The 19,307-nt window shown below is 43.2% G+C and overlaps 1 protein-coding gene across 6 annotated transcripts in view; it reads right to left on the minus strand.

Annotated features, from left to right (window-relative positions):
- LOC307030345 (melanophilin-like) overlaps window positions 1-17,768 on the minus strand; it is a 138,074-nt gene extending 120,306 nt beyond the window's left edge. For 4 of the 6 annotated variants that reach the window (XR_013805628.1, XM_079666697.1, XM_079666696.1 and 1 more), the window contains exons 1-2: window positions 17,149-17,768; window positions 11,533-11,698 (exon numbers count right to left, since the gene is read on the minus strand). Coding sequence is in view for 5 of the 6 variants with exons in the window: in XM_079666697.1 (XP_079522823.1) it covers window positions 11,533-11,698; window positions 17,149-17,173 (191 nt within the window). In the remaining variant the exon portion in view is untranslated. The remainder of the gene's footprint in view (window positions 1-11,532; window positions 11,699-17,148) is intronic. The other 2 variants (XM_079666693.1, XM_079666694.1) reach the window with 2 other exon arrangements.
- Between the last annotated feature and the right edge of the window lie 1,539 nt (window positions 17,769-19,307).

Here is a 19,307-nt window from a genome sequence, read left to right on the forward strand (position 1 = left end):
TCAAACTTACGATCTTCCAGTAGATCATGAAGTAAAAATCCCTTGTTGTTGAGCGAGCGGATGTTGAATAGCCCGATGGTGAGATCGTTTCTGTCAGGTTTGACGCCAGCACTAGCACACCTGGCCAGGTTTGCTAGTGAGCTGTGGTCAATAGACCGTCCGGTGGATCTTCTTGCAGGACGAGGATTTGAGGAACAGAAGGATCGAATTGGTTTTGTGTCATCGAAGTTGAAGCTCCGACGGGATCCGCGTTGGATGTATGTCCGGCGAGCATGGTGAGCGATATCCAGGTGATGCAATGCCGGTGGGGGCTCTGACAGGTGGAATCGCAGTTGGAAAAGTTTGACGGCTGAGTATTGAAGTATTGGTGTTACTGGATGGACTATGAAGGATATAATCCATGCGAGGATACTCCATACCAGCTGCCTGTTGATCCACATCGTTGCCTGGGTGGTGAAGTTACCAGATACAGGTCCCGGGAGTATGATACTAGCGGCGGCTAGGTGAGGCAAGGGAGCTAGCCAGGTAGGAAGCCGGTAAATCGGTAGTCCAAAACACACACGATTGCAAGTTAAAACAAGGGATAAAGTCACTGATATTGTCGGGAGGATAGGCTACTGTTCAAATGGCTGAGATAACAGTAAAACTAGTGACAAAGAAACGACAGTATTGGAGTAATACTCAGTAGTTCCAGAGAGCAGCGGCAGCCAGACGTGCCAGCGTTCACTCTCTGTGATTTATCCGTCTTCAGGCCTGATGTTTGTCCACCGCCCAGTGGAGCGTGAAGGAAGGATCCCACCTCGAATCCACCGAGCCGAGTGCAGAGCTGAGGGACTCAGACGGCTCGGAGCTCATCTGATCCTCATAATGACTGTGACCTATTCTTATCCAGTCGAGCAAACATTATTCAGTTATACTACTGATGCAGCTAAAACATTTTATTTTTCACAGGAGGCTAAGGCCAATTGGGGTCAGTGGAAATAAGCTATAAAAATGTTTTTACATTATCTTTTTGTGGATTTAGGAAATGTGTTAAATAATCCCTTTAATAACGATCCAGAATAACCAGAGCAGCCAACTTCATTAATGTTTCATGCAGAATGGAACAAACCTGTCAATGCCACTGCACTCAACAAGACAAATCAACTATTCTCTGTTATAGTTGTATGACATTTTTAATATTATAAAGATATGACATTTTTAATATTATAAAGATATGAAATGTTTAATATTATAAAGATATGACATTTTTAATATTATAAAGATATGAAATTGTTTATATTATAAAGATATGACATTTTTAATATTATAAAGATATTACATTTTTTATATTATAAAGATATGAAATTCTTTGGAAATAATCCAGGGGATGACACTGCAAAGATACCAAGACAGACCCTTTCTAAAGCAGATTTCAGTTAATTAGTATATTATAATTAGGGCCGGGACTTTAACGCGTTAATTACGATTAATTAATTACACAAAAATTAACGCGTTCAAAAAATTAACGCATTTTAATCCCACTTATTTTTGCACCGCGGAACGTTTCTCACAGGATGATTTTCAGGGGTACCGATTATACTGGAGCACCAACTAACTTTCATGACTTCAGACAACAACAAACCACAGTGAACAATAGTCAAACATGAACGAAGAAGCTGATGAGACCGCTTTGGTTGGCCCCGTGGATGGGACATTTTGTTTTAAAAAACGGAGGGATAGAAGCGTCGATAAGAGCACGGTTGTTTGCAAATTATGCAAAAAGGAATTTGCATATCACCGCAGCACATCAAGCCTCAAGTATCACCTCAATGCAAAACATATAGCAGCTAGCGTGGAAGCTAGCGTGGACGTTAGCCCGACTCGGAGTACAAGGACCCACACCCAATTCGCGTTGATCAAACAGTGGCCTATGCAACAGAGAGATTTTATTTTTCATCAGGATATTGGAAGAATAGGAGGGATTGAAGTCAATCACTGGCACTTTTTTATTTTATTTTAAATGGTACACTTTATGTTGAACTATTTATTACGTTGTTGGTGCAACTGGCACTTTATGTTGAACTGTTTATTGTTTTGGCCAAGGTTATTGAGAGAGTTGGACTGAAATTGATTAGATTTTTTAAATCAACTGTTGGTAAATCAACAAAGTCTGAAGCAACAGAGAGATGTTTTCTAATAGTCAGGGTTTCCAATGTTCTGAATGTACTTGAAAGTATTGTGTTTTACTTAAAAAACAAAGTGTTATAGTTTACAGAAGGTCTACCTACCTATAGGCTACCTGAATCTCTGAAATGTACTATATTCCTAAATATGCTATTGCTACACTTTATGGCAAAAATTGCACTTTTCTGTTGGTCTTGGTTAAGTAACACCTTGAAAAAATTAAACAATGTTTTGTTGCTTAAGCTTATGTATTCAGTCATTATTCAATGGTATACTAAAATCCATGTGAAAAAAATTGCAAATATTTATATGTGATTAAAAATGCGATTAATTTCGATTAATTCATTACAAAGCCTCTAATTAATTAGATTATTTTTTTTTATTTAATACCTAATTATAATATGAATGACAATTTTAATTTTAACATAAACCAAATCTTTGAATTTCAACGATTTAAAAAAAACAAACACACAATAATCTAGTACTACACTTATGTGATGCAATGCCTGTTATTTTGGTGGACTGGTTATAGCAAAACAAAGAAAAAATTGTCGCCAACATAAACAACTTACCGTAATTATCGGACTATAAGCCGCGCCTTTTTCCCTATTTTTCGACGCTGCGGCTTATATAACGGTGCGGCTAATCTATGGATTTTTACAGCTAACGGCCAACAACTTTAACTCTATGGGCTCTATGGCCGGTCCGCGGACCCCCACCTTTAAGCGGCGGGTTCCAGCAGGAAAAGCTGGAGGTCGGAAAAGAGTGAGACAGGTAGCGCGCAAAAGTAAAAGTGAAACCGAGAGTGGTATGCCGCTGCTGCGGCTTATATTCAGGTGCGGCTTATAGTCCGAAAATTACGGTAATTCTTTAATCCAACATATTTGGTTTTACGAGATTTAGACATGCCAGTTTTATATGTAAACCACATGAAGATCTGTATGTATTTATAGATTGCAGAGGCCATGAATGAAAAAAAGTTGCTTCAGTAGCAAACAACTGCTCATTTGAATGAAAAGCAAATAGCTGAGGGAGAACTCTGGCAGGGAGGGCAACTTAGGTGGAGGAGATTGAAGAAGGAAAGTGTTTTATTTGTGAACGGAGCTCACAAACAAGCACACTCCTGCATGGCACCATGTGGAAAAAACCTCCCTCTGGGGTAGGGAATCTTAAAGAATAAACTTCATGCATGAAAATGCACATTGATGGATAAAAGTTGGTCTTTAAAACCAAAGTCTGACTCTTTGGGAACTGCAGGCACGATACCAGAAAACTATTAAAAGGTCTCTTCTATAAGACACCTGCATGACACTGAGACCTGGATTACTCCATCCAACACATCCACCCCAGCAGCTCTCTCCACAGCATATTCCTTCTCCCATACACCCAGACCCACTGGCAGAGGAGGTGGCACTGGTCTCCTGCTCTCTCCCAAATGGAGCTTTTCCTTCTTCAAGCTACCTAACTTCACTCCTTCCACCTTTGAATTCCATGCCGTCACAGTAACCCATCATATACAATTAACCATTGTTGTTCTCTACCGTCCACCAGGCGCCTTGGGGGACTTCTTGGAGGAGTTAGATCATCTCCTCTCACACATCCCTGAAACTGGCCCTCCCGCTGTACTTCTCGGAGACTTCAACCTCCAGACAGGGAAGATAGACGAACTAACATCTCTGTTAACCACCTTTACTTTCTCACTGTCTCCATCCCCACCAACTCATATAGCTGGCAATGTCCTTGATCTCATATTCTCAAACAACTGCACTACTTCTAACCTCTCTGTAAACCCGCTCCACACATCCGATCACTTCTTCATTTCATTCTCTCTACCCCTTTCCAAACATAACAAAATAATCTCTTCTCATCCTGCACCTGTCCGCCGCAACCTTCGTTCCCTCTCCCCCTCTACCTTTGCCTCATCGGTGCCCTCAGCCCTCCCTTCCTCTGATTCGTTCCAACTCCTGCCTCCAAACTCTGCTGCAGAAACTCTCCTCTCTACTCTCTCATCCTCTCTGGACTCTCTCTGTCCTCTCACATCTCGGCAGGCTCGTCAGTCCCCTCCGGCTCCCTGCCTAAATGATGCACTGCGTGCTAATAGAACCATCTTTAGGGCAGCAGAGCGGAAACTATGGAATTCCAAACATCATGACGACCTCCTAACCTATCAGGCTCTCCTCTCCTCTTTCTCTGCTTCGATCTCTCAGGAAAAAAGCATTTTCTTCCAAGATAAGATCCAATCTTCCTATTCCAATCCAGTCACCAGACCCTCCCTTCACCCACACACTGACCTCCTTTTCCCCTCTCTCTCCAAGTGAGGTTCTTACCCTCATTACCTCTGCCCACCCTACCACCTGTCCTCTGGACCCTATCCCCTCAAACCTCCTTCAGACTATCGCTCCTGATATTCTACCGTTTCTCACCCATTTCATCAACACTTCTCTAACTTCTGGTCACTTTCCAAACAGTCTCAAGGAGGCAAGAGTAAACCCTCTCCTAAAGAAACCCACTCTCAACCCGTCTGATGTTATAAACTACAGGCCTGTCTCTCTCCTCCCGTTCCTGTCTAAAACACTTGAACGCGCTGTCTTTAAACAACTCTCCTGTTATCTCCATCAGAACAACCTTCTGGATCCGCACCAGTCTGGTTTCAAGGCAGGTCACTCAACAGAAACTGCTCTCCTTGCTGTCACTGAGGAACTGCACACTGCTAAAGCAGCATCCCTCTCCTCTGTCATCATCCTTCTGGACATGTCTGCTGCATTCGACACGGTGAACCATCAGATCCTCCTTCGCACTCTCCAAAAGGTTTTCAGGCACTGCACTTTCCCTCCTCACCTCATACCTCAAAAACCGTAGCTACAGGGTAACTTGGAGAGGGTCCGAGTCCGACCCTTGTCAATTAACTACAGGGGTCCCTCAGGGCTCTGTTCTTGGTCCCCTACTCTTCTCCTTGTACACAAACTTGCTCAGATCAGTCATTAGCCCGCATGGTTTTTCATACCACTGCTACGCTGACGACACCCAATTAATTCTGTCCTTTCCCCGCTCAGAGACCCAGGTCGTCGCACGCATCTCTGCTTGTCTAGCTGACATCTCTCAGTGGATGTCTGCTCATCACCTCAAGCTCAACCTTGACAAGACTGAACTGCTTTTCCTTCCGGGAAAAGATTGTCCAACTCTTGACCTAACAATCAACATCGGCACCTCTGTTGTTTCCCCGACTCAGCCTGCAAGGAATCTGGGTGTGACCCTAGATAACAAACTGTTCTTCACTGCAAACATCGCTGCTACAACCTGCTGCTGCAGATACACGCTTTACAACATCGGGAGAATACGTTCCCAGCTGACCCAGAAAGTGACGCAGGTTCTGGCCCAGGCTCTCGTCATCTCACGCCTAGACTACTGCAACTCCCTCCTGGCTGGTCTACCTGCATGTGCCATCCGACCTCTGCAGCTCATCCAGAATGCAGCGGCTCGTCTGGTCTTCAACCTTCCTAAATTCTCCCACACCACGCCGCTCCTCCGCTCCCTTCACTGGCTTCCGGCAACTGCTAGAATCCACTTCAAAACAATGGTTCTTGCGTACCATGCTGCGAATGGATCTGGCCCTTCCTACATCCAGCGTGCACTTCGCTCTGCATCAGCCAAACGATTTGCTGCACCCGCACTGCGAGGGCGACACAAGTTCCCATCAGCAAAAACACGTGGGTTTGCTCTTCTGGCTCCAAAATGATGGAATGAGCTCCCCATTGAAATCAGGACAGCAGAAAGCTTACACATCTTCCAGCGCAGACTGAAAGCTCATCTCTTTCGACTCCACTTCCAGCGATATAATTACTAACAAAGAACTGCTAACAGAGCACTTATATACTAATAAAGGACTGGCTTATCTAAAACCAGTTGAGTAGCACTTGAAATGTTTGGCTCTATGAAACCTGATTTACTTATATGATTCTGTTTTCTTCAAGGTTGTATCTTTCTGGTCAAATGTACTTATTGTAAGTCGCTTTGGATAAAAGCGTCAGCTAAATACAATGTAATGTAATGCAATGTAATGTCCATATTTTACAAGTTTTATTGAAGGCACCACCAGCCGATGTTTTCACACCTCCAGTTGAGTGGGATGGGATTATGGGTTGCTTAAAAGAAGACAATGTATTGAACGTTTTAAAATCTACTCTTAAGACACACTTCTTCTCCCTGGCCTTCTATTCAGAGTAAGACTCCTGACTTTTCCCTGTGTTTTTTTATATATCTATTGTCATTTATTGTCTTTTATTGTGATTGTAGTAATGTGTTTTTATTACATGTACAGCACTTTGGCTCGACCAAAAATCGCTTTTAAATGTGCTTTATAAATAAAACTTGATTTGATTTGATTAAACTGCAAGTTAGGTTGGGTCACCATCTTAGTTAGATACTTCTGTGGACAGAATGAAGATATGCCAAGTGTCAATCTCCGGGCCTGAAAAGTGAAGCCGATTGAAAAATAACTCCATGCTCACTAAGGTTAATGATACAGTGGCGCGCATGGGCCGTATAGGCAATTCCCTCTCTCACCTCATGCTCAGCTTCCCTGCAGCAGGATGCTCTCAGCGCTTCCTCTACCAGCCTCAGTGACGCCTCATTACAAGCGTTTGCTCTGATGTCTAGAGAGCTTGGGTGCCTGATGTCCACTCTCGTCCAGACTCGTCGCCAGGTTTGGCTTGCACAGTCACCCTTGTCAGAGGCATGTAGGAGGACTCTCCGTGCTGTCCCAGTGGAGCCGGGGGAGCGGTTCGGTTCAGCTGCCTTACAGGTGCTCAAACGAGATGTCCAAGCTAGTCAGACCAGGCAACAGTTCTCAGCTCTTCGCAGAGACATGCCCCCCGGTAGGCCTAGATCCATCCCATCCACTGGCTCACCCCGGTGCCCACTATGGGCCTCAGCCTCCCACAAGGGGGCCGGCCCACTACCAGCGCGGCCCTGCTAACTAGCCCCCAAGGCAGCCTCGGCATCCAGTGCCTAACCGTCGCCCCCCCAGAGCCTCCAGAGGCCAGGGGGCAAGGTACTGAGGGTCTGGGGCCGGCTGTCAGTTATTTCTCCCAGCAGCAGCTCGACTACTGGGTAGCTGGGTAAGGAAGAAAGGCGTTGGACTTTGCCCGATCCTCGATCTGAGGGGACTCCTTCTGAGTTCCTAAAGATTTTACCTTTCCATATGCTGAGCACAGCGGACGTTCTTCTTACCGTTGCCAGGGGGGAATGGTTCACGTCCGTCGACTTGAAGGATGCTTATTTTCATGTGCCTATTGTGCCTCATCACAGGCAGTTTCTTCGCTTTGCCTTCAAAGGCCGGCATTTCCAGTTAAGGGCACTTCCATTCAGACTATCCCTCTCCCCAAGGGTGTTCACCGGGTGTGTCGCGGCAGCCCTCTCACCCTTGCAGTCTCAGGGAATGAAGATTCTGCCATACTTAGACGACTGGTTGATTTGTGCACCATCCCGGTTGCAGTCGACCCAGGACACGGCTCAACTTCTCTCTCATGTCGCCCGGCTAGGCCTCAAGGTGAACATGGAGAAGAGTTGTCTGAACCCCTCTCAGAGCCTAACCTTCATCTGCTCAGCGCCTGGACGACATCCACCAGCTTCTTCCCCTCTTCCGAAGGGGCAGGTCCCTTCCATACATTTTTTTTCTCTGCCTCTTGGGCAAGCTGATAGCTGCCTCCCTTGGGCTTGCTGTCACTGCGCCCCCTGCAGAGATGGCTGAACAGCCTCCACTTCGAACCCAAGTTGCACAGGCACAGACAAATCAGGGTGTCACAACAGTGCCTCTCCACTCTATCCCCATGGAGGGAGATGTCGTATATGTCAAGGGGCGTGGCCATGAGCTCCGTCCCTTTCCACAGAGAGACCGTTACGACGGATGCCAGCCTCTTGGGATGGGGTGCGGTGTGGCAGAACAGGACAGCTCGTGGGCAGTGGTCTGTTCAGGACTGCACAGAACACATCAACGTGCTAGAGCTACGAGCTGTGTACCTAGCACTCAGGCACTTCCTGACTATTCTCAATGTAAGGGCACCATCTATTGATGAGGCAGTACGAAAACAGGTGGAAACTGTTTTCTGGCTGGTGCCAAGGGCGAAATGAGGACCCAGTACATTGCATGTACAGTGCAACGAGGGCCACACGTCCGACTACCGTCAGGGTGTATGTGGCTGCTATATCAGCTCAACACTCAAGGGTTGAGAACAACACAGTGAGGAGCCATAGGCTGGTATCCCTCTTCTTAAGGGGAGCTCTGAGGCTTCGCCCCCCGAACGTCCCAAGGGCTCCTACATGGGATCTGCCCTTGGTGCTGGATGCCCTATGCTCGCCTCCCTTTGAACCCTTGTCACAGGCAGAACTGAGGTGGCTCTCAGCTAAGACTGATTTCCTTCTTGCCATCACCTCAGCAAAGCACGTAAGCAAGCTTCAAGTCTTGTCCAAGAACAGCTCGTGTCTGAGGTGGAACTCAGATGGCTCAGGTGTCACCTTATGGCCGAATACAGCGTTCCTCCCTAAGGTGCTAGCACGCTCTCATTTTAGTTGGCCTATCCACCTGGCACGGTTTGATCCCCCATCAGGAGAGGGGGAAGAGAGGTCAATACTCTTATGCCTGGTGCAGGCCCTTAGAGCTTATGTCCAGACTACCGCAGGCATACGTCAGTCTGAACAGCTCTTTCTGTGTTACGGTGGTCCTAGAAAGGGCTGTCCAGACTACCGCAGGCATACGTCAGTCTGAACAGCTCTTTCTGTGTTACGGTGGTCCTAGAAAGGGCTGTGCGCTCTCAAAGCAGCGCTTGTCCCACTGGATCGTGGACGTCATTGCCCAGGCATACAAGGTGAATGACCGTCCCTTGCCACCCAGAGTGGTCTACCAGGGGTGTCTCCACGTCTTGGGCGACCTGGAGAGTGTGCCCCTGGAGGACATATGTGCCACGGCCACATGGGCATCCCCGAGCACATTCGCCAGATACTACAGAGTGAATGTTGCACCCGTTTGTGAGGGGTGGCAACCTAGGCAGAGTCCACCTAGGCCATCCCTATAGGGTAAGTATTCAGACTTCCTCGTGACTCTGTTGATATAAGTCATCCAGTGCTAAACACTTCCTCTGGTGGCCAGTAAGGATGAAATAGAACAATAGTTAAGTATGTAACTACGGTTCTATGAATCCTGGATGACTCGGAATCTCGTGTTCCCGCGAGAAGATTCCATAGGACTGAACTCGTTGACAACACCGGAACCTATTCGACCTGCGCATGCGCGAGACAGAAGATATCCACTGCTAAGCACTGCCTCTGGCCGTCATCCAGGATTCATAGAACCGTAGTGACATATGTAACTATCGTTTTATTTTTAAAGTGTTATGTCTTTTTCTTTACTTCCTGTCTCTGTTTCCCCTCCTGTTTGATCACCTGATTATCTTCACCTGGAGCCTTTGTGTTTTGCCTTCCCTCCCCAGCTGTGTCTAGTTCTCGTCATTAGTCCACGTATTTAAGATCTTGTTTTCTGTTGGTGTTTGTTGGATATTTGAATTTTACACAAGGGAGAGTTCTGGTCTGTTTGATGTATATCTTTTGAACCTTGTTTAAGTGTAATTTTAAGTTAATTAAAAATTAACAAGGTGCTCTTTCACCTACTCAGGGAGACTAACATTCACACACACTCACACACAAATTTGGGGTCGTTTATTGCCCAAGAACACATTGACAACCTTCCTTTTGTAAGAAGACCACTCTACCTCACAGCCACAGTCACAGGCAGTTCTCATGGTATGCCATAGCCGGCCAGGGCTACCTAATGAATGGCGGGTCGAGACCACTGTCTTGTCAGTCTTTGGGTGTGGTAAGTATTTTTGTGTTAGAATTTTAAATCTTACACAGGTATTTTCATTTCAAGAAAGTTCCTTCTAACATTTTGGTCCCCTTGATAAAGTCTTGAGCAGCCATTGGTTTCTCCACCGAGCCCTCGAGCCATTGTTGGTTCTATAAAATCAAGATTGCAACAGTCAAAATGACAAATATATGGTTTCAAAACTGAAGACCACAAACCAATGGGTCCTTCTACACTTTCTATGTTAACAATGTTTTTTTAACAATGTGCCACTGCAAATATTCTTCATTTTGTGGAAAATCCTTGCTATTCCTAATATCTTAGAGAGCTGCTGCTGCTGCTGTGCAGAGGTCATCCCACGCCCAAGCATAGGAGGAAGTCCCCTCTAGAGCTCTTCCTCCCATGGCCTGATATCTAAACCATCCATCTGTCAATTCAGCCGAGGAGACATTTGGTCAGTAGCTCAGTGAGTCAGGAGCAAATGACTGAATCATCTGTTGGAGACATTCAGTTTAACCAAGTTATGCCAGCCTTCAGGAATAGACTAAAGTATGTCATTTCTGGATAGTGTTTCAATTCAGTTGGGCTTTTAAATATTGTCAAATATACTTTTTCAACTATACTTTCTTCTTGTTTTACAGTAAATGTATTTTAAAAGTTCAAAAGCTGATTTCATCAAATCACTTCAATTCAATATATTCAGGGTTTTTCTGCTGCAGCCTTGGTCTCTTATAATCTGTTGCTAATAGTACCCATCCCATATTTCTGGTCACAGTTGCACGTGCATGACATCCCTTTAAAGTGTTGTCATGCATATTCCCCTTGGGAAATCTAGGAAAATATAATGTATCTTCTCCAAAGGGCAAACTTGGAAAACATGGCATAATCTGGTGTAATATAGAAACAAATAAAAATGTTCCCAGGCTTTAGACTGCAGGTCTGATATAATATAAAACACACAATGCACACGTTTATGCTGTAATGGCAGTCAAAATAGTGGTTGATGGACATTGTTGTCCTTAAGGGTCTTGATGTCTATATTTTGAAATATTGGTGTAGTTGTAGACATGTTACAAAGTTGGGGTTGAACTTCCAAAATTAAATGATCAACAACAACAATGTCAAACCCTTGCAAATTTGGATGCTAGGATGCTATCCTTTGGAAGGGAAAATAAAAACCTGACCGTATACATCTATTGTCTCTAAATAAAGTCTCTAAATCGACATAATCTATTGTTATTTGTCTTCACTGGATATTATGGATGAATATGAAATACAAGTAATGGACAACAATATACATTTAGATTTAAATGTAGAGACAGTTTTGAACATTATAAAATTTAGTAACTATGTTTCATAAATTCCGATCCCAAAATAAATCAGTTTGATCAATGCAGCCTGACCCTCAAAAAGTGAAGGGACACATGAGCACGTCCTGAAGCCAGCAGACACCACACAGGATGCCCTCTGTGGGTTTGTTGAGAGCAGATATCTGTGATTTCAGAACATACCCCAGTCTGTCCTCCTCCTTCTTCCTCAGGTCGAAATCTCGCTTGACGACTTCCCAAACATGTCTGGCCTCCTCGTCTGTGAGCTTGGAGAGATCCAGCTTCTTGCCTGCTGTGGTGCCAGTCATGATGGTGAGGCTGATCCTGGGAGATGGCAGCCTGTGCTGGGCTACATGTGTGCAATAATAGAAACGCAATAAGCTGTTTGGAAATGTGCACAATGTAAAAGTGTTAAGTGAGGAGAAAGCAACATGAACTTGAGTTTGCATGAATCCTCATTTCTTATGAGGATTTTTTTATAGTGAAAACAATACAAACTGTAAAAATAGGTCACCAAAAAATGTAGTTTTTGGGATTTTTTGCATCGTTAGACTGACACCAATCATCACTCGCTGGTCAGCGATAGTCGTCTAATGTTCATGGTTCTGTGTGACAAGGGTTTGGAAATATATATTTGTTGCACTGATCAAGAGGAGGGAAGCTGTGGCTCAGTGTGATAGTGCGCTGAACTTAGTGTGCTGAACTTTGAATTAGGGGATAGCAAGTTCAAATCCCACTGCAGTCAGCATGTCATTGTGTCCCTGGGCAAGACACTTCACCCCAAATTGCTCCTGTAGGGATTGTTCACAGTGCTGAATGTATGTAAGTCGCTTTGGATCAAAGTTAAATGTAATGTAAAGAGAGGAGGAATTATCTTCCTCAGCTGTAATTGTTTATCTTTGAACTATTCAACATTGCAGAAAGAAAGTTTAGCAACACCTTATCAAATGTTAACAGTAAATATTTCCTTGTCTACAGTTTTGCTATGCTAACATTACCTGACACAGCTGGGCCTGCTCTCTACAACACTGTGCGAGACATTACACTATTTTATGTATAAAATAGCTCATGTGTTTGCAGGTCATTCTCAAGCTGTCAGTAAACATCCAATTAATTAATTTGACTTTTTCCAATTAACTGCTGTGAGTCTTTGAGGCTGCTGTTTTCTCAAAACAAAACAGACCAGAATAACCGTTTTGATCATGGATCAGTTATGAGCGTTGGTCGAGATGAGTCCTGGGATCTGGGAAGGTTCGGCCCAGTTCAACCATCACACTGCTGAGGGACTTTAATCCAGCAGGCCCAAATCGTTTCACATGGTCCTGCTTCACAATGTATGCTCCTCATACACAAATGGCAGCTAAACACTCTTTTTCATAATCAATAATCAGCAATGGGATGCTCAGGAAAGGCATATAATTGTCTTGTTTACAACAGGCCTTAAAATACTGGAGTGGACGAGTGATAGCATAATCAGATTTCTGCTTATGCAATTGGGCACTAATGGTAAAAACAAGCATGCAAGTTTAACAGAGAAACATTCACATTTAAATGGTACACTCAAAGAAGGACATGGTGCTCATCCAGCTTTATAAAATAGTACTTACTACTTTCCCACCGTTCAATCGTTATATTTGAATAGCCAAGGCATACAGAAAGCTCAACATGTATTTGCTTAGTGGGTGTGAGCAACTTGGTATCTATGTTCTCATAATGCTCCCCCAACACAACACTTAGAATATTTTCTATGTCATTATTTTAGTCTTTATTCTTCAGCGTGTACAAATCCTAAGAGTATAGCCTGTTTACTGAAGTATGGTGTTTGAAATTACATTTTGATGCACACATATATAACATGTCCGCAAAGAAAATAATTCCTTTTGTTTGCAAAAGGAAGGTTAGGCTTTTAAACAGGTGTGTAGACACACAAACCTGCCACAGTTTACTATGTGGTTTACTATATAGTTTTAAAAAAGAACAGTATAGATGACTAAACACTTTTCTTCTAGTCCTGACCACCTTACATGCTCCCATGTGCAGTTTTGCAGATAGACTGACAACATTTCTTTTTGGCATCTTTGGCCTTTTCTTCAAAAACGATGCATTATTTGTTTTTCTAATTTGACACCAGACCACTTTCAGACATAGTTTAGTCACATAATGTAATGAGAACATTGTTGCACATTGACAGTTAACGAAGCAGAAATCCAAAAAATGAAACAAAAAGCAGAAAATAAGTCAATTAAAACGTCTGAGAAACAACCACATGTAGGCAATAATACAATTGTCTTTCTCCTAACAACATTGGGAGATCAATGTTTGTAAATATGTCTTACCTTGGTGTTGTGAGAGTAGCTGCAGGCAGTATTTCCTTCGAAGGCAGAGCACACTGGCTGGAGGGCAAACTAAGTAGCAGACAGCAATGCTAATCACATGTCTAGTTAACCAGGAGGGAGAAAGGCAGGCACACAAGCCTCCTCTCCGCCTTTCTCCACTCACTGCAAAGGTCCGGGCTCATTGAGATTGGTATTAAATACATTGTGTTGAATATGGAATTAGGTTGGAAAACACTAAAAATACTAAATCAATTGCTTTATATCCAATTATTTTGGGCATGTCCTCTGTATTAAAGAGTGCAGTGGTCATGAGGTTATGTGGAGGCCAATTGGGCTTTAGTCCTCAGTCACATGTCATGGATCTTGTTATAGAAGAGTTTTGATACATCACATTGTAACAATCTAAAGTCTTCATATCAACTTTCATTTCTTGTAGGGCAAAATAATTGCAAGGCTTTTAATGTGTAATGTTACAGCAGCAGCATCGGAATGCATGTCTATCTCTGTTAATAATCAATGCAGTGTTGGTTTAAGGGTACTACGTGGGATAATAAAGTTTTAAGAATGTTATTTGCTCATTGGGTGGGTCACCATATTTCTCAGAGAGGGATCAGGTTCCATAGATACACATTGCAACTTGGAGAACAAAGTTGCGATTATTTCTATGTGCTGAGCCATTGCAGTTCCTTTAAAGCAAAACTATGATGCTATATTTGAATAATATAGTGTCGGACCATACCTATATAAGGCATATTTATACCTTTTATTTTTCAAAATACCAAACAGATCATGCATTTTTGCCATTCCTCATTTCGCTCAATTTAACACTGTCTTTGCATGGGCTAGTTCTGTGAGAATAGCACCATCTACAGGCCTGGCATATGTACTACAGCGTCTCCAGCGCTTTCAAACGGCAATGTCCGTGAATGTCTCCTCCTGATTGGTGGACTTGGCCCAATAGCTGTATCAGTTAGTGATGGGCATTTCGAATCCCTTCGGGGACACAAATCTTTTGATTCAGTTCACTTTAAAGATTCGTTCACTGATTCGTTCACCGGTTCGCGAACGACTTCTGGTGATTTGCACGTTCGCGAACGATTCGTCTTTGTACTTAATTAGTTCAGTGAGTCTTCACTACTGCCGAAGTCCGTACAAGAAGTTTGCTGGCGTAAAATGTATGATATTAAAACACATTTTACACCTCACCTTGTTGTCCCATGAATTATGTTCTGGGAATAGGCTACATATTATTTAAGAAATATAATTGGCCATTGTTAAATCTCATAAATGTGTGCCTGACTATACAATGTATTACAGCAGGCTAGCACGTTATACTTTCAAACCCATGCACGTACTATGTGGCCTAACTTTAATCCCAAAGCATTAAACTCCATTTGGCCGAGTTCAAAGTGAATACAAAAATATATCCTCTACATCGGTGACGATTTATTGATATGCTATGTACCCATCTATGTTTGTTTACCTTTAGCTAGCGGCTAAGCTAGTGGGACGCTACCTACAGAACCCAGCTATCCGCCCTCTGAAGCTTTTAGGGCCGACAGGGGGAGGAGAATGTCCCGCTAACGCTGTGTGTGTGTGTTTCACATTAGCGGGACGCTATGGAGCTCAGGTATCCGCCCTCTGAAGCTTTTAGGGCCGACAGGGGGAGGAGAATACAACGCTGTGTGTATTTATCGCTAAACTAGCGGCTAAGCTAGCTGGACGCTACGGTTCAGGCATCCATCCTCTGAAGCTTTTAGGGCCGACAGGGGGAGGAGAATGTCCCGCTAATACTGTGTGTGTGTGTGTTTCACATTAGCGGGACGCTATGGAGCTCAGGTATCCGCCCTCTGAAGCTTTTAGGGCCGACAGGGGGAGGAGAATACAACGCTGTGTGTATTTATCGCTAAGCTAGCTGGACGCTACGGTTCAGGTATCCGTCCTCTGAGGCATTTATGGCGGACAGGTTGAGGAGGATGTCCCGCTTCTGTGTGTGTGTGTGTGTGTGTGTGTGTGTGTGTGTGTGTGTGTGTGTGTGTGTGTGTGTGTGTGTGTGTGTGAGAGGGCTCTGATTACAGTTGTAATCCTCTGTCAAACTGCATGTTTTCTGCCATATTTTATGAGATAAAATGATTTTCTGCCACAGGAGTTTGACGGAGAATAACTGAAAAAGTACACAGTAAAATAACTTCATAGTAGCCTACTTGTGGTAGAAGTCCAACTATTACTGAGTCCAACAATAAAGTACTTCATTGTATTTGTGGTAGTTGTCTAACTGAGTCCAACTCTGTGTAGATGGAACATCCAGTATTTTGGACCCTCCTCTTGAAAGAAAGGGATAAGATAAAATAACTGTAGGAAACAGTTCTGAACTGTTTTCGCCAGTTCTTTAAGTTCGTAGTTTGCGAACTGCTTCTCTTTAGCTTTTGGCGGAAGGCGGCGATTCAAACAAATAAATCGTTTTGTGGGAGGAATCAGTTCATCTCGTTCACTTCACTTCGCGAACGACCCATCACTAGTATCAGTCTGTATCAGATCCGTTGCAGCCCCTTTTTAAGAGATTTGGGTATGGAGGAAAATAGAGATGGTTGTGTTTTCTGACACTTGGTGAGTTCCCTGGAACACCGGGGACACATATTCATGTATAAAAGACATACAAAATGCATTTTGTATGATAGGTCACCTTTAATGTGATGTGAGTGCAGTCTACGCAAAGAAAACCTCCAATCCATTGTGAGTTAATTAACCTCTTAAAGACCCAGTGAAGTGCATGTTTTTGCACCAAAATGAAATGGCAGTTTCATTCCTTACATATCATTGTGCCTGTTCATGGCTAAAATAATTTGTAATAATTCATAATTAATGAATTCATAATTTTGCCGTCTGAGCCTAACGGAAATTGCAGACGATAGTGGCTGTGACGTCACAAGATGTACCCAGTTGCGATTGTAAACATGGCGGAGACTTTGGAAAGTGATACTAGTGTGAGAGAAATTATGGATTTGGACAGCTTTTCGGACAGGATAGATGAGGAAAGTGATCAATCTGGTGCACTTTGAGGGCAACATTAAGAGATCTATGGATACAGCTCTCAACACTCATATGAAACATATATTTCAATAATCAAAAAACATTGGAAGGATTTCTTAACCTATTTTATACAACTAATATTACATAGATGGAAATATTTGTTTACATAGATGACCAAACCCACTGAGATAACTTAGGCTACAGTTTACCTCCCTGAGCTGACGTTATCTCTCTCAGTCCCACAGGAGAGCACTCTCCCTCTCCTTATTGTTGAAACAGCTAATCTCCGTTAGCTCCGAGCTAGCACCAGATGCTAACGACAACCCTGTAACTCTCTCAGTCTCTCTTTCTCTCTCTCTCGAATCGACCAGTGGCCTTTATTTATCATGATCAATCAAAGAATCTACGAAACAATGACACCAGCCAGGCTCACCTTTATCTTTTGGGAACAGAAACATCGCCACTTCGGCAGACTTGACATTACTACAGCCAGCGGCAATGCATCGTTTCCCCTGTGTTTTTCATCCCTCTTTCTTCACTGTCGCCTCCATTGTCAGGGTTTCTCGATTGGCAATCACTTCCAGTCGACTCCGACACACTTTCCAGGAAAATACTAGCTCAAAAACGTTGAGAAATTCGACTTTGAAAAAGAGAAAAAATGAACGGTGGTGAATGTAAACAGTGCGGCGGCGTCCATCTCGTGACGTCACGCAGTAGATCGCAAGCCACGCCCACGAAGGCGAAGGTCGACTGCAGATTTCCCCGGCAAATTCAAAACTCGTCAAATTCGTTGCTATTCCAACATCTTTTGATATGGGTTCCAATGGACAATTTTGGTCATTACTATACGTATTAGCATAACAGATCATGCACAGGTGCACACTTCACAGGGTCTTTAAGCCCTGAGCCTGTTTTTCAGGTTTCGGGCTCGAAAATGCCACTAACACAGCAAAGACTATATCTTCACTTCTAAAAGGGGTAAATTAATTTTTTTTTTCTCAAAGCAAGGTTACATCTGTGAGTTGGATGTAAAAGTGTCAGCGTCAATATAGATGTTTTTATTTTAAAGTAAATTCAGATGGAACATAGTAAAAACATGTAAATTCTAATGTCCGCCTAAAAGAAAAACATTACTTATAGTGAAAACCACCCTTGAATGATGGGTTAGTAGACTAAAAGCTTTAGAAATCCAAACTATAACATATAATAAGTACCCTGTATCAATATGGATGCAAAACAAGTGAAACTTTACCTTTTTAGAGAGGTTTAGAAAAATAAAGTCCAGGCGGACTCACCTCTGGGTAATTTGGGAACCAACAGTTCCATTTGACCTTTTTCACTGTAAAAATCATTTTATACTTTGAATTATCACTATAGGTAGTCATTCCATCCTAATACAACTGTTGTGAAAAAAATAAAAATTAAATTAAATTAAAAAAACATACTCTGTTATCCTCTTAGGCCCCACAATGCTAACAGTTAGCCTCTGAATTAGCCCCGAGCGAAAAATGCTAACCTATTACTGCACCGAAAATCACTCCTAGCTCCCTTATTACTTATCCTAGCTGCACATCCAACACATCGTTTTATGATCGTAAACACAGAATCTAACGGTGCCCACCTCAAGATACGAACTCGCGACGTTATCAATAAAAACGTACATCAAAACAAGTGGCGCTAGGTAGCTACACAATGCTAACATGGCTTACCTTCGTCTTTGTCTGGTCTAAACTGGTCTTCAGTGGCATTAAAACGATAACAACGATGATGTAGTTAATCCATAGGTTAATATCCAATGTGGCTGTGTCCCCTTTGAAATGTTCTGATAATCTATAAGTAATAAAACTGCAATTCCGTTATCTGCTGTCCGCTCTGTGCTCCGTGCGCTCTAGGCAAGCCCCCAGGAAGTGCGCTGGACTCAGATGAAAATATTCGTGGTGGCCAAACGGCAGTACTACACTTCCGTTTGGTTGCCAGGTCCGGAAACACTTTTTCCCATTGACTTACATGGGGAAAGAGTGGTTTGCAAATCGTTGGATAATTTTTTTTAAACTAAATAAGCCACCCAGTATGAGCACTTGTATAGCCCTTATAAAAGACATTCGTTCCTCAAGTTGTAAAAATGTGCTAATAACGTTATTCTGAGAGTTATTTCCCTCTGCATTATGAACGCGCATCTAACCCACGGACCAATCAGAGCACACTGAGCTCACAGGGAGGGTGGGGGCTGGAGCTATTGGAGCTACAACGAGCCGTTAAAGGCAGAAAGTGAAATTCAGTGAATACACGTAGTTTACAGAGATGCTGTATGAGAAACCAATGTGAGTTGCGTTTATCTTTACCCATGGATGCACAATAAGAACGGACCCATATCGTCTTACTGCCATCTCACGGAGCTGTAATAATGGATATATTGCACATGTTTGCTGTAATTCATTATTATACTACATGGGCTGTATGATTAAATCTTGTTCCGTAAATGTTGTATTAAATACAATTAATATTACCGATGTTATTAACGTCCCTGTAGCTTCGTATTGCACTAAGAAGCTTATTGCACTGTATATATAGTGCAATAAATATATTAAATAT

The sequence above is a fragment of the Notothenia rossii genome, assembly GCF_949606895.1.
Source record: "Notothenia rossii genome assembly, chromosome: 2".
Taxonomy (NCBI): domain Eukaryota; kingdom Metazoa; phylum Chordata; class Actinopteri; order Perciformes; family Nototheniidae; genus Notothenia; species Notothenia rossii.